Consider the following 25,649-nt stretch of genomic DNA (forward strand, 5'->3'; position numbering starts at 1 on the left):
AGGCGACCACCATGTATGAACATGTCTTCTTCTACGTCCTCACATAAACTACAGCAGCGGTCATCAACTGGGTCAAACCACAGGTCGAAATCACCCCCAGACCAATGTGATAGCTTGATTATTTTTCTATTCACCAAATCGGACTGACACAAACATTTACAGGTGTCGGTGGTGCTGATCTCTGTCATGGCCGCCGCATTCATAGCACAGCGTTCGTTTTGTTGCTGCAATGCTTGATACAGAGCTTTTATTTTGAAAAGTTGTGAACTTGGGTCTGAAGATTGCTTAACAGACCTAAGCCGAAATAAAATCACACCAGTTAAGTGAATTATTCAAACTTATATACAGGCCATACACATGAACAGCTACAAAGCAAATTCTGTTTAATTTTAATGAAAAACATTCACTTTTAAATCTTGCGGATGAACCAGATAGGATGAACACAAAGTTTTCTAAGTTCCCTCTTCACCATAGTTAGGGGTTAGGGTTAGAAAAAGTGACAGTATGTAGTAGAACTATTTGAGGAGGACTCACTAATGACAAGGAATGATTCTGAGAGGAGCATCAACACAGGAAGCGAGAACAGCACATTCCAAACAACACTGCCGGAGCTATTAAAAGGTTATGACCTCATGTAAAAGAACCCAGAAACCCACACACACAGAGGGCATGAATCAGAGGGTGTGTATGTGTGGTGCGTGGTGCCAGTCTCTCTCTCTCTCTCTCTCTCTCTCTCTCTCTCTCTCTCTCTCTCTCTCTCTCTCTCTCTCTCTCTCTCTCTCTCTCTTAAGCAGTCATATGACAGCGCAGACAATCTGGCGGAAGGGGAACGTCAGCGCTTGTTCTCGGCGCTGCGCACGTAGCGCAGCCCGCCGCTCCGCCCCTGTCTGGGCGCTACGGAAACTTCGCAGGGGGCGTTGGTGAATGACTGGCCCTTCGTGCGTTGGCGTAAATCAGACTGCATCTTTTTTTTTTGGTACCGAGCGGAGAGGAGATGCACACGGCACTCGAGTGAGGTAACTATATAAAAAAACCCGTTCGGTTTCATTCACTCCCACAACATGGACCCGGGCGGCGTCTCACCGCGACGTGTCGGGCTCCGCGGCCGCCGCAGTGGACGCTGCTCGCGGCTTGTCAGACACAATATGACAGCGTTGCTCTTTGTTGGCGGAAGAAGCTAATTTCCTATTGAGTCGCGCTAGCTGAGCGCTAGCCGGCTGGGGTTGTTGCCGTTCGTTAGCAGGCTAGCAGTTAGCCTGTGGGAGCGAGGGGCGACAACACGGACCAAATCAAACATCAAAGTGGGGGGGGTGCTGGGTTGTCTTTTGAACGGTCGTGTCGGTGCGGTTCCCCGGTGCTTTGCTCGTGGACACCGGGGCACCGTGACACCCGACACGTGTGATGAGCGTGAACGCTGCGGGTTTGTGTCACGAGGAGCGGCGGAGGGCTCGCGCGGTGTTGCGTTGGGTGCACACCACGTGCTGCCTTCTCCTGCGTTAATCGGTAACGAGACGAACTGTGCTCGTGTTCTCTATCACCCCCCGATGATCAATATCCCCTGTTCACACTTTAATGTAGATAAACCAGGACAACCGGTTGACTGGTGATGAGCTTCGTTATGAGTTGTTGGCGCTGCAATACAAGCATCTCCATGCAGGCCAAAATGTGCAGTAATCTGATTTATATATGGTTGAATGGTACTTTCATAAACCAGTACACATAACTTCCTTCCCCTGGCGTCTCCACATACTATCCTCCATGTGTGAACTGGATGTGGAGCAATGAGGTGCAGGTGCAACAAGTTCTCAAGACTTCCTGCCGTCCACCCTATTCTGAGAACTTTGGTTTTTACTGGTACATATGCATCTGTTTACATTGTTTACATTAGATATCTCATTTATATTGCATGGTTACTTATTACTTCTGAGGCCTATTTTTAAAAGTTTGCTTTGCTGTTGTTATATTTTCCTATAGACTATCAGTAATTTAGTGAAATTTACTTAAATTAGAATACTTTGAAAAAGTTCATTTGTTTTTGTTATTTAATTCCAAAAAGTATTGTTGGCTAAAGCAAACTTTTCCATTATATTCTTATTATTTTGAGATGCACCTGTCTACCTGTAGAAACATTTGGATGCAAGACTAACCTCAGTTGATTCAAAGTTAACAGTAATAGTTGTAACTTTATTTGAGTCTTGTCAAAAATGGAAAGTTAATTACTCCTTCCAGTTAACAAGCTAACTAACTGACATAGCCACACTAATAGTGGGATTTCTCGGCCTGTGTAAATACAGATTTCAGGGAGTAAAAATTCTGATATTGATATGTCAGGTGATGTTCTTTTTTTATGTCATCTTTTTACTGCATCATGTTCCTTTTAAAAAGTTTATCATCAACCATATGGGTTTTCTCCCTCACCCAGTTTCAACAGAGTTTTCTAGAGGTTGAAGCTGCAGGAGGCAGAAACCTATATAAACATATTAAGACTTAATTGTGCCAGGTAGAGTTAAAACACATCCCATCCGGCTAGTTATGCAAGAGTTCATCAAAAACACTGGTGAACTGGTTAAAAGTACAGTTGATCTAAAATGATTAAATGTTTGTTTGTTGGGTGGGCCAGTGTTAGTTTTCAGTGAGGAACACCCTGATTATCTGTCCTCCTTCATAAACCTCAGTCAACTACACAGGACAAACACACGTTACACCTTCAGGATTAGAGGGTTGGGCCTGAAATATCAGATCCAATGTTTACACATAAAATTCTACACAAATCAAAATGCATATGTGTCATGTATGCACAGAAACCTGCGCCAAGTCGATGAGAAATGCAAGTCTTCTATTCTGCTGAACAATACACAAGTTGTGTTTGGAGGATTGTGGGGATCTTTTTACATAATATGTTTGGAATTTCCGGTGCGTTAAGCTGCATCACCAGACCTTGTTTACTTCTGCAACATATACCATTATCACTTTATGATTGCCACATACAGCTTGAAAGAATAGTCAAAAACTGTTTTGCAGAGACCTCCATTGTGTCATTGTGCACTTTCAAATGATTTCAGTGCTAAATAAGTAAGCGTGGGCTTTGTGGTGTGGGAAACGCATCGATAGTTCATAAGATTTACGTCCCAAGATGTGTACAGTTGTATGAGGGAGTTGCAGGGAGGGGCTAGAACACTTGCTGTGTTTAAGTCTCAGCTTTACTCGCTCAACATCTAAAGTAGGCTCGTGTATGTGGACACAACACATAGGCTTGTGTACGCAACTGTTTACATAAGGAGATGACGCTTATTTGAATTATAGTGGGACACAAAGTTAGCAAACAGGATTACAATGATCATATCCTGGTCTGGAGGTTCTTGTTGAATCTGGACAGAAGGTGGAGGTTCTTTGAATTATGTGTTGTCTATCAGGTCTATTGAGGACATTATACACAACCACACTGAAACCAACCCTAAAATCCAATGACCTTCCAAACACTGATGTGATGACACAAACTCTAGATTACTTGTCTTGTAGGGCTAAGTATTATTCACAGCCTCTATGTTTATTAATATGCCACTTTTTTATGTAAGATCTGTCCTGTATTATAATTTGCTAAAATGGCCTGTGGCAATTTGTGTACTGATATTAATATGTAACCTCTAATTTGAATCCTATGATGTTGTGAAAAAAACGGCTGCAGAGCCGCTCTTCCGAGTGGGAGTGATTCAGGCTGAAATGCTTTTTGCATTTTAAAATCAGTCCCAAACTGGACATGCACTTCATCTTTCTTTAGAGTAAACATGTATTCTATTGGAGGTTTGTAATATTTAAAATATATAAATAAACACTTTTCACCAAACAGTACAAACACTCAGTGACGCTTCGAGCTGCAAATTTCTTATAGGAATACTGTAAACATACGCCAGGCTGATGTGTTTGATTTAGTGCTCACTCTGTCCACAATCTGCTCCATGAACACTGTTCCCACACTGCAGCTCTTTATGCTGACATGGCATTTTGAACAGTAACATAAGGCTGTCCTTCCCACATTTATGTTTTTTTGATGGTCATATCGACCATTATCTGGTTTCACGTGATCCTGGGAAGGTCCAGTTTCCCCAGTTGTTTTTTTTTTCCCGACATCTGTGTGTTAATGTACTTTGAACGTGGGAAAAAACATGGACGCTGTACACAAAATGTGTTTTATAACAAACAACTTGATGCCTCTTTACAATATTTTCATACTACATACAAATAAATGTGACGGACATAAATAATTTAAAACGAATGCACGTTAATGATTTAAAAAAAACTCCGTATTGGAGCTACATTAGAAGCTGCTATATAGCGATTGTAAAATCATACTATTTGGTTTATGAGTGATAACGTCAGTAACTGGTTCTCCAAAATCTTTGCAGACTCAAAGATTTGGTGTTGTGGCGTTCAAATGAATTATTCAATTGGGGAACTAACTTTTCCAATTCTTGCAATACAGCATAAATACACAATGTTGTTCAAAACCTCAACCTCTGTTGTGTAATATGAGAATAATTGTTTAAACTGTGGTTCAGTAACTCGCTTGAGCGCTTGTACCTTTCATGTCTTGAGGAGAACCAAAACTAGCGAAAGCAGCTGTTTGCTTAAGAGCAAAGTTGAGACATATGATTGTGGTTGAGATCAGTATTTCAAAAGCCAACAGTTCTTTCTACTTTCAAATTGCTGCAGCTGCATCACTGTGACTGGGAAAATCAGATGTCACACACAGCTGCTATTACCCCCTTAACTCCCCACTAGCCCAGTGATGTTATCTAACATACTCCTGCTCCCTTGAATAAACTCACCATTCCTTTTTTTTTTGTTTTTTTTTTTAAACAAATATTGGGTAAATTAAAGAGGAACAACTTGAATCACTGCTTTTCGTACTTTCTATAACAGACATCAGTTTATTGCTCAAATATATTCCCACTGATGTTTAGTGTACACTTATTTATGTCAGGTTAGCTCTGTAAATATGTGGTGACATTTAAAATGTTTCTATAAGCTTAAGAGCGGGTGTTTGTTTTTTTAAAGGACATTCCACTGTTTTAAAGAATAAGGACATTAGGGAGAACACTCTGGGGGTATATTGGTACATTTTACTCAGATTTACATCAAGGCAAAAATACTGAAATGAGCAGAATGTCCCACCAATAGTTCTCATGTAGCCACACACACACACACACACACACACACACACACACACACACACACACACACACACCCCATGAGAAGCTGGTCAGGTGGATGATCTTAGACACAGCTCCCTGACTGCTTAACATGCAGGGACACACACACACACACACACACACATTCCCTCCCTGTAACCCCCCCTCCACCCTGTACAAATTAGTTAAGTCACTGGGCTCAAAAAATCCTCAAAACATTCAACCTGTTCCTTCTGTCAGTGCAGCCGTGAACACTTTGAATTGCCGTGAACTCCTGCTCTTCTGTGGCTTGTTTCTGTCTGAGGTAAGCGTCATCCTTTTTTCCGAGGTGTCATCTGTGTGACATGTTGCCCAGTGTCATACTGATTGTTCTGTTTGCGTGTCTGGGTCATGTTTGGCCTTGCGGTCTTACACTGTTTTTCCCGCGATGATGAACATGCTTCCAGGCCACAGAGCATCAGTCGTGCACCTGCGTCCCACCGCAGCCATCGCTTGCTGTTGTTTTGTGTTGCAGCTCCAGAGGAACTCGGCACTGTATTATATATGGCATCTTCCATCAGCAACATTGAATAAATGACTGCGTGGCTTCAACTTACAAAACCTGAACTTGTATGTTTGCATGTCTTGTTGTATACAGGGCTGTTTGACTGTGTAAGACGTTCAGGGAAGTTGCAGCCTGTTTACGTTGGTTCTTTTTGCACCTGCATGTGTCATGGTATCCCATAGCTTAATTTATCAAAGAGGGGTGTAGGGTGTTTGTGGTGTCAGCCTTGTTTCCTCTGTAAATTAGTTTTACTCACACAGCGTACTTAGGACAGCCACTTGGACATTAATGTCTGTTTCTTGGTCATTAATTTGTTCTCTAATTCGGTCGATGAGCTGTTAATATTGAAACATGTCCTCACCTACCCCCCGAGTTGAGTGCTTGTTAAATAACGTCTGGTGAACTGGTTACAGATAAAGATTTTCAACGTTACAGTGGATATGCTTCGTTCTTGAGTCAGGAGATTTGTCGGAGAGCTGTAATGACAAATTGCACAGAATAGCTGCTCGTGACCTCAAAATCACTACCTTTATTACTGTGGTGTTTATTTGCCTGTGAGTGTTTTGCAGCAGCCGTGGTTAATTGTCTGTGTTGTGACAAAAGCACAATGCCTCCAAACACACAGCAATTACTTGCTTGTGCATCTTGTGGACAGTCTAAGCTGTAATGATTTCATATTTCCCTCAGTGCTGTAACGTCTCGAATAAGTGCTTATAAGAATAAGTGATGGGTAAGATGAATACAGTTCACGTTCTCAAGCTGTTATTTCTCTCGTCAACACGTCACGTGCGACTTGAACTCATTGGCGTCACTTCTGTCAAACTTTCCTGAGTCTCATGAGCAGATTATTGTCCTCCAAAATTTTGTTGCCATCTGCTGTGAGTTGGGTCCATGTGGCGGCTGACATCTGCACTGTCTCGTGCCTCAGGCCTTACTAAGAAAACCCCCACTCTGACATGTTTTTATTTTTCCATCTCAAGACCAAAATTGCATTCTGATGCCGCCCTTACAGCAAGCTCTTGGTTCTGTTTCTCCCTGGCTTTAAGGGTATGGATCAAAAAGTGGAAGCTTAATACTATGTGATGTAGCCAGCACAGGTCCTGGGAAACTGCCTTTTCTTTTGAAGATTTGTTTCAAGAGCTTATAATATTATGGCGCTAAGAAAACCACATACACATTTCCGTCTTGTCTTTTAAGTTGTGATAAAATACTTGTAGCGGAAGAAAAAACCCTTGAATTTGGAATGTCACTCAGTGGAGGGCATACCTCCGCCAAGGCTCAACAGTCCTCCAAGTTTACATGGTTTTTTATTCCCTGGAAACCCTATCTCTCAATGTTAAAGAAAAGTATGACAAATTGTGGGATCCACCCCTTTTGGAAGATCCACTCAAATTTTCAAAGGTTTCTATCTCGGGCCATGTCTCATTCTTCTAACAAATTCCTTGGTAATCCGTCAAGTACTTTTTGTGTAATGCTGGTCACTAAAAAACAAAGAACTGCAGATGAAAACACAACATTGGCGAAGTTAACAACTTATGTGAAAGTAAGAACTAGCATTTCCCACAGAATTAATTCAATCCATGGGGGTAATGTGTTGCACACACATGCGTACAAATGTCACTCTCACGTGCAACAGATTCCAAGTGACAGGTGCGCAGGCTAAAGATTGAAAGATAAGTTCTCGTGTAAGGAAGATGCCACAACTGCAGCTGAAACTATGCGGTCTGACTGTCTACATGGACAGCAAAAACATTGTGGACCATAGTGCTAGCACGAAGTAGCCCATGGTAGCGCAAGCACGTGGTAGCGTGACAAGTGAACAATCGTATAGCGCTGCAAATCGCACTGCACACACCAAGTTAGAGATCTCTTATGAGAAGTGTGAAAGAGTTTTTTGGTTCATTATAAAACTGTGGCAGGACGAATATGCTGGGCTGCCACAGGCTAGATAATGATTAATGAAAACACTTTTTTATCATTCATCTTTCATTGCTCCACCCCTTTGGTCACTTTGCAAATGTCGACAGTAGCACAAGATTCAAATGAAACTTAATATGTTCTCTGCCAGCCATTGCCTCTTTATTTAATTTCAGACAGGAGTTTGAACCCAGAGATCAGTTTTAGCGAAAATCAAATTCAAGGCTGAGAGTGCATTTATTTCTTTTTATAAGAAACAGTAATATCGGATCAGAATCAGTGGCAAAAACAAAACACCTAAATTATTTATGCCCTACTTGTTTTGTAACTGTAAACAGTCGTTTCTTGAATACCAGAATAGATGTGTTGTTGCTTCATTGCTCTCTCCGTTTCCTTGCAGACACTGGCTTGATACAGAGATAAGGTGGATGTGTGTGGTCGTGTGAGAATCATATGAAGCGGCTTAAGGTCAAAGACATTTGTTCCCCCTCTGAGAAATAACAAGATTCCTGCCATCATCAACAACATGGGAAAAGACAGGGAAAATATTTTTGAGGTGAGAAGCTATCTATTGAAAAAGGTTTCAGAATTTACAGAAATGTGATTTTGTCTTAACTTTTCCAGCTGGTCGACTTATTTGCATAAAGCATTCGTGCTCATGTGCTAGATGTAGCTTGCAAAGTGAAACTGCAGACTTTCAGATCAGTAATCCTTAAAAAGGTCATTTCAAATAATTTGGTTTATTTATCTTATCAATGTGGACTTTTTCTTCACATGTACATCTGATCAAAATTAGTTCTTTCAACACTTTCAAAACGTTTGCAGTTGTCTCTGAAGTTTTGTAGTGTGGCCACAGGGTAGGTTAAAACCACAACCACATTTGTTTCAGTGCACCAGTGTCGCTGCAGACTTACATGAAACAGAGGATATTTTGTAAAGGACATCAATGGGGGAAAAAAAGGAATAAGAGTCCTACGCTATGATTTATGCGTAAAAACATTTCTCAAACATGAAGAAAGACTTTACCTCACTCCATCACAGTATCACACATAAATTTACATCCTTACCATGTGTGAAAATTCTTCAAAACAAAGGTGCTGTGTGTTCAAGGTCACATCTCAAGGTTTCAAGTGGAAATATTCAAGAGAGACAAAAAGGCATGTTCGTGTGCTAAGACAAACTTATCTACTGACTCGATGAGCTCCTCTGGTAGCTCCGGTTCATTCTTTGTAAGTTGGCATTGCAGCGCTGGAAGATGACAACAGAAAACCTCAGAGGAGGGGGAAAACAGTATCATCAGTATTATATTATTAACTGCACCAACTCCGGCTCTATCATTTTCTTCTAGCTCTTGATAAAAAACTCCTGATTGATTTACACTGAAGGCATCTTAACTGGGAGTAACTGACTGGTTCACAAAAAAACACTGTCATGAATGAGAGACCCCTAGTGGCAGACAATTACACACTGTGCTTTAAAGTGATAGCTCCAGAGTCTTCTAAAGTACATGAAAGTGGAGAGTTTAAATTATTTGGGCAGTTTTCATCCTGTTATAAAGTTGTATATACACGTCATGCAGTTGAGTAATCACTGCTCAGTAGGGGTTCCCCTCAGTGTATGAATGTGAACAGCTCTGCCTAAAATAAAGACTGACCCTCAGGGCTTCACCACCTATGCAGACCAATTTCCAGGGAGAAACCCTGCACAGTATGAGCTTATGAATGAATTAAATAGCAACACTCAGCTGGAGCTTTGATGTAGTTCTTGTGATTAGTCTGACAAATTCTTCTTTGAAATAGGACCAGACATCTCAATATCTGCAAGTTTCAGGCCCTCATCATTGTAAAAATGCAGAATTTATCTATTGATTATCCATGTTGCGTTCTACACTGGTAGCCAAGGATTAGGCTGGTTGCTTTCTTTCTGAAGGGGGGCATGTGATAAATCAGCAAAGGCTATGTCGTGACCGAAAAGACCCAATCAGCAAGTGGTTGGGAATGTCTGTGTTAGTGTTTCCAAACAAACGCAGCCCTGGAGTTTTAAAAAAAAAAAATGGAGCCAGCAGCGTTTCCAAACTTCTCTGTGAACGTCAGCTGATGTGTTTACAAACAAAACATGTGGATACAGCCTTAGGGTTAAATGGAATAATTCAGAATTAAGACGACAGATGCAATATCCTCAAAAACCTTCATTTACCAGGCAGAAGTCATTCATTGGCCAGTGATAAGCTTTAGGCCGGCTCATTCAGGTTGACTCCTGTCATTTGAATTGATTTATTCAGGAGGGAACTTGAAGGCATTATAGATTCAACGCCTTCTAACTACTGTCCTGTCAGTGGGAGTTTTTTAAAAACGTTTTTTTTTTAAAGTGAATGAAAGCTTTCCAACTGTAGACAGCACTAACATGTGCACTATATTGCTGTTTTGAATTTCTGAATTTCACTTCTCTTTAATATTTGTTCATAGTGCATGTCTCAGAAGAGTTGGAAAACTCCCACACACAGTAGCACCACAACTGGAGGGCCAGGCAGGAGGAAAAGTGTTCCGGTGAGTTCGTACATTAATGTATTTCCGACTATCACGTTAGGATTCTTTATTTGCCTGGTGTTGAGACAAATTGTGATTACACACAATTCAAGCTAAATCAGCCTAATTTGCCATTTTCTACATTCAAAATAAACAAGTTCGACTGTAACGCATCTTAAATTAATACTCAGAGAAAAATAAACCCGGGTTCACGTATAATGAATATGCACTGCTTACTTTTTAGATTGCTGTTTGTGTAACACACAATTATACTCTCACACTGTATAGAGATTCTCATGTTTCCCTCAAAGGCCCAGCACTGCAAGAGATTCCAATCAGGAAAACACAGTGAGCTCTGTTGCCGCTCAGAGGGTGTGCTCTTAAAAATAGGTCCCGGTTTTGCCCCAACCTATCTGCTGGGAGGTTCATAGGTCACTGCTGTCTCATGTTTATAAACACTGTCTTGCCGACAGCCGTGAAGTCAGCTTGTAACCACACTTAATGTCCGCAGCGTAGAGTCAGAACTCCTCGGCTAATCTTAATTTCACACACAGTGGTAAGTAGGCTGATTTCACTTTCTGAATTTTCAATGAGAATGAAGGCATTGTTAACGAGCAAGTTATTTTTATTGTGCTATTAAGGGCCTTTTGAAAGTGTTGCATTGCACTGCATGGTTTATCACCTGGATGACTCATTGTGGGAGTAAACACCCTTTTTTGTTCTGGCTTTCTTATTTTATTTAATATAATTTGAATAGAAATTTAAGCAACAGCGATATTTATTGTCTGGATTTTGACTTTGACAAAACGTGTGTGCTAAAATAGTGACGATAAAGTCTTTTACACAAGCGCTTGATCTTGTTCTATGGGGAGAAGGAACTCTAACAAGCTTATAGTCGTTAAATGATAAGCCATTGATGTTGAAGGGCCATTGTTTAAGGCTCTAAGAAATCAACGAGGGCTTTGTCTTAGCTATTTCTTTAAGTTGCATAAAACAGTATAACTTTGGTTTCGTCAGAGAGTGCATGTGTGTTGTAACTTTGTTTATTACCTATAAGCCTCTTGTCGAATATTATTTAGGTGATCTCGGCTTTATTTTTTGTTTCCTTTCCTCTCGAGTTTTACAATTTCATGCTCCTTGTTGGTATCCAGACAGAAATCGGTGTGGTTGTATTTTTGTCTTCTTTACTGACACACAACCCTACAGTGTAGAGTCCGTTGTTAGCAGCCTCGACAGCTCTGCGGAGGATCACCCTCTTTGTTTCTAACATGTCATCTAGTATTTGTGGACTGCACTCAACACAAATCTATTCCCCCATGTTGCGCATGCTTTAAATCCAGCAAAACTTTGCTAACAAGCTGGCTGCCAATGGCCGAGACCTGTGTGTGTCTGTGTGTGTGTGTGGTCCCTGCTGTGTATCATCCCACCATTATCCAGTAGCATTCTTCATCTGACCCGTCTTCACTCCTCTTTATCCCCGCCCCTTATACATCAGCTGCCCACGAGCTTCACAAGAGACCTTATGAGCATCATTTGACTTCGATGGTATTGCTGCTTCAGGCTTTTTTCTCAGAGTGCGGGGAAAACAAGCGGTTTGTTGCACAATCCTCACTAGAGCGTTTTTCTGTTATTCTGAGCTAAAGGTAGCAGCTTGGGTGGTTTTAATGTTTTCTTTATATGTGCAATGTGCTCGTTGATTATCCTAATTCTCCCTGTGTTTCTTCATAATTAACTCCTGCTCATGCTTTTCACACTGAGGTGTCAGTGTGTCAATGCATCATTGATTAACACTGATTAGTCTTTTTAGGGCCGATGTTGATCATTGATTTAATGACATCAGGGTTGATTAAGGTGATACCAGTGGTTCCTGTTTATGATCTTTGCTTCAGATAAAGGTCACTTAAAAGCTACTTCGTGCCTCTTTTACCCATTGTTGGACTTTAAATGATTAACTTGTTGAAAAGGTGACTGTGTGAGAATAAACTGTAGGATCAAAAGTATCATGGAAACATTTTATTAATTAATGTATGGTAAATATGTGCATTAATAAGTTATTTTAAAGATTTATTTATTGATCTATGAATAAATAGACTAAATTACAACTTTATTTGTTTTTTAAATGGGCATTAAAAAGTACGTATCAATCCATCAATAAATAGTTTGAATTAAAAAGGGGGTTACAAAAACACTGTCCTTTAATACATCAGAGTTTATTCAGGCATTTAAAGGGACAGTTCCCTTTCCTCTTTGTGAGCTCTCTGATAGTAAAGATGTGAGGTAGGTGGGGCTCTTAAAGCAATCAAAGACTTTAGAGTAAGATCTCATTGAGATGATTTAATCATTGTTATTATTTTTGTTTAATTCTGTCGTCCAAGCAAAGAAGAAAATTAACTAAATGAGTTTTGTTTATACATAAAAGGGTAATTTTCAGTAGAATGTAAATTGTTGGCTCTCTATGAGGGTTTTTCCTATCTTCTTTCAATTTCAAAAAACAATTATATAAAAGGGTGTTTGTACTTTGAAGGAATTTCTAAATTCTATTCTCTATAAACCTCACATGATGAGGTCAGCAGCGCCACATGGAGTCTGTGGGAAAAACAGTTTGCCTGATGTGTACTTGACTGATGCTTAATCTATCTGTAACACCACATTTATTACTATTTATATATTGTGATATTGGTTGCTCTCTACACTTGATCAGAGCATTACCAGTCATTGTCACCCCACCAAGTTTCTTTACTTTTAATTATCACTTATGTGGTAGATAATTGTTTGCTGTCTCTGTACTGTTTTCACAGGGGACCAGAAGTGAGGGGACAATGCGAGTCCACGTGCACACCAAGTTCTGTTTCCTGTGTGTGCTCACCTTCCTCTTCCATCAGTGCAACCACTGCCACGGAGAAGGCCACAGCCATCAGCACAGTGAACATCCCCATGACGGCCATGACCACGTCCACAGCGACCTGCAGATTTCTGAGGCTCCATACATGAGCGGAGCCACTGTGTCGCCAGAGTCCAAGGGTCCCCGAGGGGATAGTCTAGAGGAGGAGCAGCGTTTCTACATCCAGCAGCTGTTCAGCCGCTACGGCCAGAAGGACCGGCTAGATTTCAAGGGATTTCAGAGTCTGCTCTTTAGCCTGGGTTTGGGTGAAGTGAAGGTGGTAGGTGCGGATCACGAGGAACTGGGCCATGACCATGTAGCCCACCTTGACTTGGTGGATATACAAGAGGGGCTTCACTCACATTCATCCAACGAAGACCATGATCATGGTCACGGGCATGGGCACGGGCATGGTCATCAAAACCACAAGCCCGGCTCCGACCATCTGCACACGGCAGAGGCTACCACAGGGTGCAGCCAGCAGCCCACTGCTGCCAGTCCAGCTGCTGGTGCACCTACAGGGCATGACCATAAACATGATCATGGCCACAATCATAGACATGATGCAGAACGTAATCATAATCACAGCAAGGTAAAGGATAGTGACCATAAACATTCTGATGGACATGTGCAGGACACACATGATCACGATCATGAAAACAACCATGATCAGGTGGTACATGACAAACAGCACAAACATGAGCAGGTACAGGTGCAGTCGAACCCCAAGGACATAACTTCTCAACCTCATAGTGAACATGACCATGGTGATCATGACCATGGTGAACATGACCACAGTACACATGACCATGGTACACATGAACATAACCATGGTGATCATGACCAAAATGAACATGACAGCGGCCACAATCATGCCCATCCAGTACAGACTGGCACAGACAGTCCTCTCATCGACCAGGAGCAGGTACCCACTGTCCATTCGGGGACGTCCCCAATCCCTCAGGAGACCTCTCCTGCCCCAATAGAAAGCAAGACCAAGAAGCCCAGAAATCCAGCGCGGGTCAGAGGACAGCGTGGGCGAAACAAAACCTCTTCTCCCATATCTCCATCTGATGACCATGACCACAAACATGGACACGGACACAGTCATTCTCATAAACGTAGGAGAGAAGCACCAGGAGGGCCCGCCACCACCACTATGCCAGCCCCCGTCCTGCCTGGGCATCCAGGTGGATTTTTACATCAGCATGAGGAGGTAGGACTTCTTTAAACCTTCAGTCCTCTGTTGTGTGCGACGTGTTAGACACCAGGACACTACAAGGACATGTTTTTTCTGTGTCTATGCACAAATTAACAGAAAATCCAGAACTGTATCTGTAAAGCACAAAGTCTTTCCCAGTTTTGTATTATTCCAATAATTAAAGTCATTGTTGTTCTTCCCCTCTTGCTTACTTACCCACCGTTTCCTTCTCCAGTGTTTGAACCTGACGGAGCTCCTCACCTACTATGGCCTGAATCCCGAATCACTAATCTCCCCCAGCCAGTTCACCTACCTGTGTCCTGCCCTGCTCTACCAGATTGATAGCCGCGTTTGCATCCGCCATTACCACCAGATGGATGTCGAGCAGGAAGCCTTGGAGAACGTCAGTACTGGTAAGAGCCGAGTATTTTATCGATCCTGTCTGTTTTGACTGAAAAGACGCTTGGTAGAAACAGACAAACAATAAGCGTAGAGCCCAGTCTGAAGCCGTCGAGACCTCATGAAGGGCTAAGACCCAAATCGGGTTACAGCCAACAGACAGATAAAACACACTCTGTCTGTAAGGTTGTTTTGGGTACGCTTTTGTTTGTCTGTGAGGATGTTCTACTTGGAGAATATGAAGGACAGAAAAAAAGCAACACATATCCTCATTATGCATGTGTGGGCTTTTCGTAAGGACAAAAGGGGCCTGCAGCTCTCTAACTGCACAAAACTAATGTCCTAACAAAATAAGAGTTTTGTGCTTTAAAAACACTCACGGGTCATCTTTAGCAGTATTGTTTCCCATGATGTTTGTGCCTGTTTTTGTTTTGTAATACTAAGATCTCACTGTTTAGTCTTGACATTGATTTTTTTGGGGGATTGGTACAATGGATCTGTCCCTCATCTCAGGAAATTAGTCCAAGCAACAAAATATCTGAGCGCAAGCGCACGGTTTGAGCACAAGCACGACAAATCCAAGCACAGGCGGGGGCTGTTTGTGTGAAAGCCATTCTAAAATCTGAACATGAAATCAATAAGTTCTGCTCTAAAACTAAAAGGCCACACTCTTGATAAAAAAAAAACACAAAAACAAACATACCCAGCATGATTCTTCTCGCTGAGCAGTGTAGTCAGAACCTAATAATGCAGTGATATCATCATGACTGAGTGTACCTCACTGACCGTACCAGAACACAAAAGATAAGTGGATGGATGGAAGCATAAAATCTTAATATGTTGTATGTATTCCATTTAAAAGTGAAACAAGTTGATGAAAAACATGTACAGTGAGAAGAATTTGTGAGAGAAAAAAAAGCAACCTAAACTGTAAGTCATTGTCTTCATCTGATGCCGTGGGCCGGAGGAAACAAATGTCTTCATGAGCGGGAAACCACAAGGACTTCACCATAAACCGTTGTGGTGTTGTGATACAGTGATGTTATCAGGATGTGTAACCTGGAGGTCCTCTAGGGAGGAGTAGCAGACCTGCACAATTGAAGGTTTATTTGAACTAATCAAGCCAGATTTTATAGTTGATAATAATGGAGGTGAATCAAAAACTGTGACCAATCCTCCCCGGGCAATTCTCAGTGTTGTTGTCTCCATCTTTTCTCATTTCATTTCATTTTCACTACATGCGTAAGACGGTCCCTCTGTGGGTGAGGATTACTTTTCTCCCCCATTTTCTATTATCCAGAGCGGCAGTGAATTCTCAGAGAATCATTTTTAACACAGATATAAGTTTCAAAAATAAGTTGATTAAAAGTCCGTGCAAGTTTTACAGCACATCTGAGACCCACTGATACAAATAACCGATTGTTTCTGACTAGTCTCCAGCGATTTTGTATTTCAACACCATAATCAGTTATTTAACTTTCATTTATAGATGAAGAAAGAATCATTTCTGATGTCTGCTAATGTGAGACTGGAAGCTTGAATAATTTTCAGTTTGAGAATTGGTTACTAGGGGGAATGGTTGATACTAAGTCTGGCGTTCCGGGAGAGATGCGTGGACAGCTCAGTACAAGTCCAAGGGTTAGTGGTGGTCAGGTGTCATGGCTGGCTGAATACTGCTCTCGGATTGGATGTTGTAGATGTAACAAAAAGGTGGGCGAGGCAGGTCACAGTCAGGTTGAGGAGAACCTGCAAAACAGGTGAATGGTAGTTAGTCTGGAGTGAACGGATGGAGCTGCCAACCAGTGGAATGAAGAGCTGGCGTTTTAATACTGTAGCTGCTTTCTTGAGTCTATGAGTTGATCAGCATTTGGCAGTAGCAGGGATCTGGAAGGCCTCACCAAGTGCACACACAACCCAGGGGTAGAAAGTCCACAGAAATTCCGGAGGCTCTCCCTCAGACATTCGTGTTCACACATGCAGCTCCTGCTGAGAAACTGCGGAGGATTTCCAGAGTTCAGTGCATGTCTGAAAGAAGCTAGACACAGACGAAGACAACTGGGGACAAACAGGAAACATGAGGGAATGAAGGAGAGGCAGTCTTTAGAGGTTTACAGTCAGACAAGACTATTCGCACGGCCCTATAACTTTTTCTGTTGTTATGAACCGTGCTCTTTCATCTTGATAACACTTTATCAAAGTAAGCAACCGCACTACAGAAATATCTCAGTCACAGTCACGTTTCTTTCAACCCACAAGGGTTTCTCAAACCCCACATCTGGTTTTTCAGGAAATTCTGCTTTGTACATATCCTCTATAGAAAGTAACCAGTCTTCCAAAGGAGTGGTCTGTGACTAAGTGACTTACCCATACACACGTTGATCGACACAGTGGATCACTCTTCTACTCATCCACGTTTTCTGTATGATCTTCAAGGTAAACTGCATTTTAATGCATTCAGCTTGAAGGAAAAACCAGCATGGCTCTCGGTTCTGGTAATATAATGAGCATTATGCATATAGCTACTGGCCAACTCAGCAGGAGATGAGCCAGGCAGTGAACAGTGTGGTGAAGTCGCACTAATGTGCATGCGTCGTGGGTCACCCATGAGGAGAGCGAGGTGTCTGTCGTGTGATAGACACTGAATAAGAACCATTCACTCTATCAATCATTCACCCTCTGTGACAATATGTGCCCTTGTTGTTGTGTTATCCAGCAGTGAGCAAGTTGCTCTCTCGTGTGCTAACCATTCGGAAATTGGAAAATAACTTTTCACACAAGTCACTTATGTTGTGGAAAAAGACGACCCCTAACCCCCCCCAACGATCTCTTTTCCTCTCTGTTGGCTCTGCACGTCTCTGACTCACAGAGAAAACCCAGACATGAACTATAAGCTGTAAAGAAGGAAGGTCAGTGTTAAAGGCTGCTCTGGGACCTCACAGTGTTTGCAGGTTTATGAGAGTGCAAATTATAAAATCACAGTGTTTTAAAGTTAATGAGCTACAGGTCATGAAATAAAGTTCGCAAAGGCCATAAAAGCTCGCTACAAATCAAATCAGCTCACACAACCATAGAACAGGCTGGAAATCTTGGGGGCCTGCAGGATTTGAGTGTTATGGTTCTGTGTGTAAACCATTCCACACCTGCAGTGAAAATTCATTGAGAACCTGTGTCATAATCAATCTGACCGTGCTGCACTTGCTGCATTGTTAAATCGTTATTACACCTGCAGTGTAATTGGATTTTAGTTTTCATTTAAGTTATGCAAAGTGGCTAAGAAGCTGTGGAGCTGTCACTGTAAACAATGGACAACATGGCAAGTGTGGGGTCATGAGATTTTCAGCACAACCTGAATCCATTTTTAATAGAGGAAGAATGCACCTTTTCTGTTCAAGACATAAAAATCATCCTCGCTGCAAATGTGTTATAGTTTTGCACTTGGGTTGGAGTCACACTGTCGGAGCAGGAGGTGCCGCAGTCCAACTGTGAGATAGGAAGAATTCCCCAAATGTAGGCCCTGTTAAAACCTTAATTATTGAACACGCACGACCCTCAGGAGACACCTGCATCGCACGTGACTCAGGCGGCAGCGTGCCACCGCTGAAAGCAGTCATAAAAATGGTAATGACCACGAGGAAGACAGCACGAACAAGTCAAAAGGGCAGCAATGACTCCTCATTAGTGGAAAACTAAAGGCGCTGGATTCTCTGCATTGGTGCACCAAGACTCTACCACAGACGCTGCCACACGCGGCTGAGCTACCTCTCGTTTAACTCCTGCCGGCATCGATGTGGGAGCTCGGAATATTTGCAGTTGTTTTCCTTCTGGACCCCACACCCCTCTCTTTTTTTTACGCTGTGCCAATTAGGAGAGCCTATAAGCGACACCCGGGGCCCTTTTTTTTTTGCCGTGGCTCAAAGGAAATGCGTAATTGGAGAGACGACACAGACCAGCGGGTCTTCTTCGCCACTCTTCTGTTCCCTGATCACTGCATTCTATCTTCGCGCCGCAACCCCCTGCCCGCCTTCCCATCCACACACACACACACCCACCCACAGAAAAGCCTGACTGCATAAAGGTAATGAGACAGAGCAGTAGATGAGCTGCGCCGCTGTGAAGGACCTGATGTACTGTCTGTCTGATAGAGTCGCCTCTCAGGGTTAGACAGCGTTCCACTTGATGCGACAAATAAGAAAGCAGTCAGCTGTTGCATCTTTACTTTTGTGAGGTGCCATGAAAATGATTTTAACGGTAAAAGGAGAAAGTGAAAGTTGTTAAAGGTACTTCAAACTGTGATGAGGAAATGAATTTGGCTCGTCCACTTTGCCCTTCGTCACGATGACTCTCTCTCACCAGAACACAGACACGCAATCAACTTGCACTCAACAGACTCGTGGAGTTTGTCACGTGGAGTTTGTCACGTAAACCTTTAATCTTACAGCAAAGGTTCTTTTAAACAGAGATAAACACTCTTAACTCAGTTTTACCACCACCAGGATTAAACATGTATTAGTAGTAAGGCAAATGCACAGAACAACATTTACAAATACTAAATCTCACATAGTTATATAACAACACATCACAGCTTGGATGGATGTCAATGACTCCTGTGTTTTTCAAACTGGAGAAACGACCTGACAGATTTAATGCTTTCACTCAAAACCCTGCGCTCGCACTCAAACAGCCCCTGCTTGTGCTTGCATTTGTTCTGCAGGCAGGGAGCTCCCACCTGGTTCGCTGAGTAATAAACAATGGGCCATGTGAAAGATGTCCGTGATGTTAAAATGTTGTGACATATGGTTTAAATTCCCATAGTTCATCAGGTTCATGAATTCTGTACTCTGTACTGCTCTGTAAGACGGAATCGCCCCAACAGCAACTACATGAAGACAAAATAGAGAAAAGGCCTGTATAAATGAGAAGAGATACACAACTTTAAAACATGTAACGCCTCCTGATTTCCGTTTCAGACGACACATGTAACAAGGTTTCGGGGATCAAGCCTCCCAAAAGCTTCAGACAAGCGATTGTGTAATCAGTGCTTAAACCTCCTAATTTTAAACATTTCCCCGGGACCAGGAGGAACTCCAGCCTCCTGCTTCCTGACTGCTGAGACTGTTTTCTGTGTTGTTGTTTTAAACCCTACAGCTGGGTTATGGGACAGAAACAGCTTGATTCAGTCTCTCTAAAGGCCGCTCTGTCAGGCAGGAGACAGATCATCTCTTCACAAGCGACACCACCTGGGGTGGATGTGTGTCTGCCAATGTCTTTTCTTTTATTGTTATTAGGTATTATTCCCTCTGGCTAAGTGTTAGCTCTTGTCATTTTGTTTCTGTGAAGCTCTGTTAGTGCTAAGTAGTTTTTATTATGTCGACAAGTTGGGAAAATAATTGTGAAATACATTAAATCAATGCCCTTAACCTTCAACTCGAGTGATTTAAAAACTACAAAAAAACCTTTTAATTGGGATAAAAAAACCATAGAAACGTCAAAGAGAGCAGCTTCTGCAGGATCTTTCTCCCAGGACCGATAGAAGTGCAATAGATGTAGCAGCACATCAACAAAATAACAATATTTACGTTCATAGAAAAAGACATAAATGGGGAGTTGTATCAATGTTTAAAGTATTTATACAAAAGAGAATTTCTAACAGAGATGAAGGTAGCATCAACTACAACTGTAATGATAGAGGTATTGCTAGTAATGGTAGAATATATCTATGTAATTTAGTTTTATAATCCCAAATCAGCTGCCAGTCACAGCCTGGATCTTCAATAATGAAGCACACGGGCTCCGGTGAGATATTCCAAACCCTTTTTGACTCCAAAAAACAAAACTAACTGCTACATCTGTGGGGATCAAATGTTTGACACAGTGTTCAGTGTTATATTTACAGAGTTGAGTGTGTTGTGACATGCTCCAGAAACAGAAGTCAATTGCCTGTAAGATGTGAATTACATGCACGCTGTGTTTTAGTCAGTAGGTGTCCCACAGTATAGCTGAATGTCAGCGGTGAAGGACCCGGCATCACTTCAGCAAACACACCAGCAGCTCTGCTGTAACATTGAATTTCATACTACATTAAGCATTTTGTCCTCTGTGACGAAAGGATCCAAAACTTTTTTCTCTCTGGCGCTGTTTTGAAACGCGTCGCGGGCCCGACAGTCGAACTGACAGTTTAAATGATAGTGTACCTTTCTGATTTCTTCTCTTCTGCTTCACGTCTCGTGTCTGCGGCCTTGAATGAAAAATGAGACGAGCGGGATTCTGCTGAAATGTCACTTCGTGTCTCTTCCCGTCGGCGTCATGTGTCATCACAAGGACACACAGATGCATAGTTTTCTTCACGTGTGAACAGTAAAGGAAAAAATACGTTTAGCAAGCAGAGGAACGATCAAGCTGCGGCTGTTGGTGTCGTCTTTATTCTAAACAGTGGAGTTGTCTGACTAAAACGGTGAGAGTTTTTGATTAAATCACTACTTTCATTATCTCAAGGTCGAGACCTTACACAATTATAGAGAAACCCAACAGTTCCAGCAACGAGCAAACACTTTGGAGACTGTGAAGAAAGAAAACAGCCTGTAACTCCCCCTGTTAAATAGTAAATATTCTTCTTTATCCTTTATTCTTTCCCCAGTGATGGTCTGGGTCTGGGGCTTTGTGTCCATCACCATCATCAGCCTGCTGTCTCTGCTGGGCGTGGTGCTCGTGCCCATCATCAACCAAGGCTGCTTCAAGTTCCTGCTCACCTTCCTGGTGGCGCTGGCAGTGGGAACGCTCAGTGGCGACGCTCTGCTTCACCTGCTCCCCCATGTGAGTACAGCCACAACACAACTATATATACAATAGATAAAAAATTCAGCAATCTGTGACAATTCTTGTTTACACCTGCACATAGTGTACAACGAGTGATACGCGTTTTTAAGTGTTAGTATGGACGGGAATTAAAACTGATATGGAGCCAAAACAGTTTCGTGAACAGAGATTGTTTTAGTTTGAAAAACATTTTAAATATAAAGTTAAATGTGACAAAAATTAGGGCTGGTATGTATAAATCTTTTGTTTTTTACAAGAAAGGTCCTTGACTTTGACTTCTGAAAGCTTAAAATACAGTTTTCAAATAAAGTTTAAATGTGTGTAAATCAAAGTTTAATAGTTATCAGTTAATAGAATTCAGGAATCGTCCGAAGAAATAAAGCTTTTTCTTTCAAGTTTAAAAGCACTGAATGTCACATCTTATATTTCAGTGGCTATCAGCCATCGCCTGCTTCACCCACACTGCTTATTACACGCTTTTATTCTGTCTTCTTTCTCTCAGGGGTAAGAGGCATCAGGAATTTGATCTGTCTGAGTAGAGAGATAAAATCGTTGTCCTGCTTTGGCTTCCAAAAGCATCGTTCAACAGAAAAAGACAAATAGATTCTTTTCTTTGAAAGAACCAGACGTCCTCCTGATAAAGGTGGTGTTGTCAAAGCTGTGTTTTTAGATTTGAAGACGGCCTTCACTCGATGCAGTTTAATCCTTAGGTTTTATTTTCAGAAATCTCTAAATTTAATCCATCTGAGAAAAAGCCTCGTAGAGAACAGAAAACAGTGTCGAGTGGATGATACATGTTCCTTGTTGACATATGTTAAACATTTTGACACTAGTTTTCTGATGCAAAGCTTTTTGTAGACACGTGATATAAACAAATCCAAAAAGTGCTGTAACAGAGATAATTCCCTACATTTTCATAACTTCCAATTTTACTCATGTACATTCCTGATATTTAGAATTATTCATAATCTCACTTCCCCTCCTCTCAGAGGATATCTAGCCTATCTTGAAAGTGCCAACAGGACTGAAGCATCATGGGTACCAGAGTTCAGAAAAACTGCCTTTGGTCAAATTGCTTTCTCGATTAACGATTGTGGAAGAACACTCCTCTAAACATTAGACACTCGGGAACTTCTGCAGTGTTAAAAACCAGCCTCAAGGTTTGGGAGCACAAATGATTTCCTGGTGTGTATCATACTGATTTTATTAGTCTCACACTGATGGACTTCAGTGTGTAGTGTAGTGTATAGGATGTCCTGTGGTTCTTTTGTCTAACTAGCCAACTCTGGAACAATTACTTTGAATTGCGCACTCTCCTCATTAAAACTAAAATAAAATCATATTCAAGTTTTCTGTCTTATAGTCGTCTTTGTTCCCTGTTCCTCTGTCTTCAGTCTCAAGGGCAACACAACCACAGCGAGCCTCGGACGAGCGACAAGACGGATATGCTCACAGAATTCGATGGAGTGTGGAAGGGGCTAACAGCGCTGGCCGGCATCTACCTCCTCTTCATCATTGAACACTGCATCGGCATGTTTAAGGTCTACAAAGACCAACGGGTAAGATGAACATGACCCTGCTGTAGACAATAGACCAGGCTGAACCTCGCAGTTACTTTCACATACTACTGGAGGTGATGGATCATAAAATGTGTATCTGTGCTCACAGGTCTTGAAGAAGTCAAGCGAGGAGGGAAAGATTGGCAGGAAGTTGTCAGACCACAAGCTAAATCGGCGCTCGGATGCAGAGTGGCTGCACCTGAAGCCGCTCAGCGAAGGTAAGAAGAGTTTAGTCATTTAGTCTTTACTGCTGGTTCCAGCCCAAACGGGCTTCGTCTCTGTGGCTGTTACTGGAACATGTCTCCCTTCTCCAGACCCTGACAGCACGGCTGTCTCCTGTGACAACGGATACAACGACACACAGCTCACAGAGTTCCAACCCCCCGACTCTCCCACTAACAAGACGCCGCTGGCCCCCGCACTCCCTCAACCGGACGAGCCGTCACCCGCCAAGGAGGACGGACATAAGACCAAGCAGCACAGACACGGCCACGGCCACTCTCATGGGGGGAACTGCCACTCAGACCAGGAGATGAAGGACGCTGGGATAGCCAGCATCGCCTGGATGGTCATAATGGGCGATGGCATGCATAACTTCAGTGACGGCCTGGCAATAGGTAATTTATGAGTTTGTATCTTATCCCCTTGTACTTATCTACTAGTTTATAGTCTTCTGTCTTGCTGAGAAGATTGATACCGCTCTTGTTTTTCTTTGTAAAGCCTAGTTCACACTAGATGATTTTCAGCCTGATTTGCCAGTTGCAGACGAGATATGCAAGTCACAGACCAAAGTGGGACGGGTTGAAGCTGGTAAAGGTTCTTGTAGTGGAGAGGTGGCCCCTGATTTTTCTACACTGCACATGTCTTTAATCGGACGGGGGTAACAAACTTAGTGCAGCTGAACTGTTTCACCTCCTCCAGCCTGAAGAGACAGAAGAGTGGGAGGATCAGTCGGACTGTGTTTTGAGATTTTACTTTGTGGACCAGTTGTGGGTTTCTCCATGTGACAGATCAAGTAGTATGTAACCCCCCATTGCCAGTCAGTCATGTAGAGTGAACTCCCAGTGACTGCAAGACTACCAAAAACAACACAACGCATTGTGTAGTCACTACACAATCCTTATATCATTTGAACTCAGCAAAAGGTGGGGTTACAAATCTGTAGTGATTATTTTAACACCTTCTCTTTGTGTCTTCAGGTGCAGCGTTCAGTGCAAACCTGACAGGAGGCATCAGCACATCAGTGGCGGTTTTCTGTCATGAATTACCTCATGAACTTGGTAAGTGGAGTAAAACAAGTCATTTAGTCAGCACACGCTGCACCCGTCATCTACTCAACAAGAACCAAGCTGTTGTGCAAAGGCTGCGCAGTCACTCGCCTGATAACGTTCATCGATGTCTAAATACCAGCTTCCCCAAAACTGCTCTTCTTCTCTTTTTATCGTAAACTTGTATCAGTCAGCGTCACGTGATCTTCTGTCCCCTGGAACCTGTGAAGAAACTCAGCACTGTCAATAGTCCTCACTCTTCTCTTCTCCCTGGAAAAATGTACTACTGCTTTTTCCTTTTGCCAGATTAATGGCTTTTGTCTGACAGCAGCGAAATGGCCTGTCAGTGTGTCGGTGCAGACGATGCCCCGCACCTGGCTCACACTGTTCAATACGGTCAGAGTCGACGACGGCACGCTCCTGTTTGATTCAGTTTGGTTTCGAGCTTCTCGGCCTGTGTTTACAGTGCGAGGGAGAGGTGGCGAGTTCGTGCTGAAACAGACATCGGGGCCATCCATTGCACATCGGCACTAATGATGTGTCCTGTCATGGTGCGGTTTCCAGGCCTCATTTGTGTGCCTGATGCATAGAGAAGTGTCGATTAAGGCCCAGTGTGAGCTGGTGAATCACAGCCTACGTTTGCCTGCTGCTCCCTCTGGTGATGACGAGCAGCATCACGGGAAACATGGGTTTTCCGAGTGCGGCAAAAACCTGCTTCAAAGTCTGTTTAGTTTTGAGGAGTTTTTAATCTGCTCTGAGCTTTGATTTAAAAAATGTTGTCCTTTTATCATTATTTGTACTCCAGTGTCCTCGACTTTCCAGATGATTAACCGCAGCACAATTCCCATCACAGGCGGCAAATGCGAAGATTTACAAGATCTGCCCCTTTTCTCACTCCCTCTGTGTAATTTCACACTTTCTGTTGATTCGGCGCCCATTTCTGAGGAGCGCTTGTTGTCATGCTTTCACCCCCGTCGGGCCGCCTGTCAGCAGTTTGACAAGTGCACCTCTCGTCTCCTCCTGAGCACAAAAGCCGTCCCCCGACTGGCAGCTGGATGGCAGAGCTGATGATTATGAGGCTTCTTTAACCACCCAGAGTGAAGCTAATTGGCGGTGATGTGTGTGTTAATTGCGGTAGATGAGGCGGTGGCAGGTGTGTCTGAAGGAGTGGAGCCGGGAGGCAGGAAAACGTCACAGTGAGTTGAAGAGGGGGAGAGGATGGAAAAACAGGAGCATTGAAGTGTGATGTGTGCGGACTGTCTCTCCTTAACTTCGCCCTCTTCTTTCTGCAGCTTTGATTGATGGATGAGTGCGGAGCCGTAATATATTCATTGTGGTAATTAGCGAGGAAAA

The 25,649-nt window shown here is 42.6% G+C and overlaps 1 protein-coding gene across 6 annotated transcripts in view; it reads left to right on the forward strand.

Moving 5' to 3' along the window:
* The first annotated feature begins 831 nt into the window (after nt 1-831).
* slc39a10 (solute carrier family 39 member 10) overlaps nt 832-25,649 on the forward strand; it is a 28,346-nt gene continuing 3,528 nt past the window's right edge. The window contains exons 1-10 of one of the 6 annotated variants that reach the window (XM_035174556.2): nt 832-1,016; nt 8,051-8,206; nt 10,116-10,196; nt 12,974-14,272; nt 14,493-14,670; nt 21,291-21,466; nt 22,864-23,028; nt 23,138-23,246; nt 23,343-23,645; nt 24,228-24,308. In XM_035174556.2, the coding sequence (XP_035030447.1) occupies nt 8,177-8,206; nt 10,116-10,196; nt 12,974-14,272; nt 14,493-14,670; nt 21,291-21,466; nt 22,864-23,028; nt 23,138-23,246; nt 23,343-23,645; nt 24,228-24,308 (2,422 nt within the window). In that variant the 5' untranslated portion in view covers nt 832-1,016; nt 8,051-8,176. The other 5 variants (XM_035174562.1, XM_035174559.2, XM_035174558.2 and 2 more) reach the window with 5 other exon arrangements.

This window comes from Hippoglossus stenolepis, chromosome 13 (genome assembly GCF_022539355.2).
Source record: "Hippoglossus stenolepis isolate QCI-W04-F060 chromosome 13, HSTE1.2, whole genome shotgun sequence".
Lineage (NCBI taxonomy): Eukaryota > Metazoa > Chordata > Actinopteri > Pleuronectiformes > Pleuronectidae > Hippoglossus > Hippoglossus stenolepis.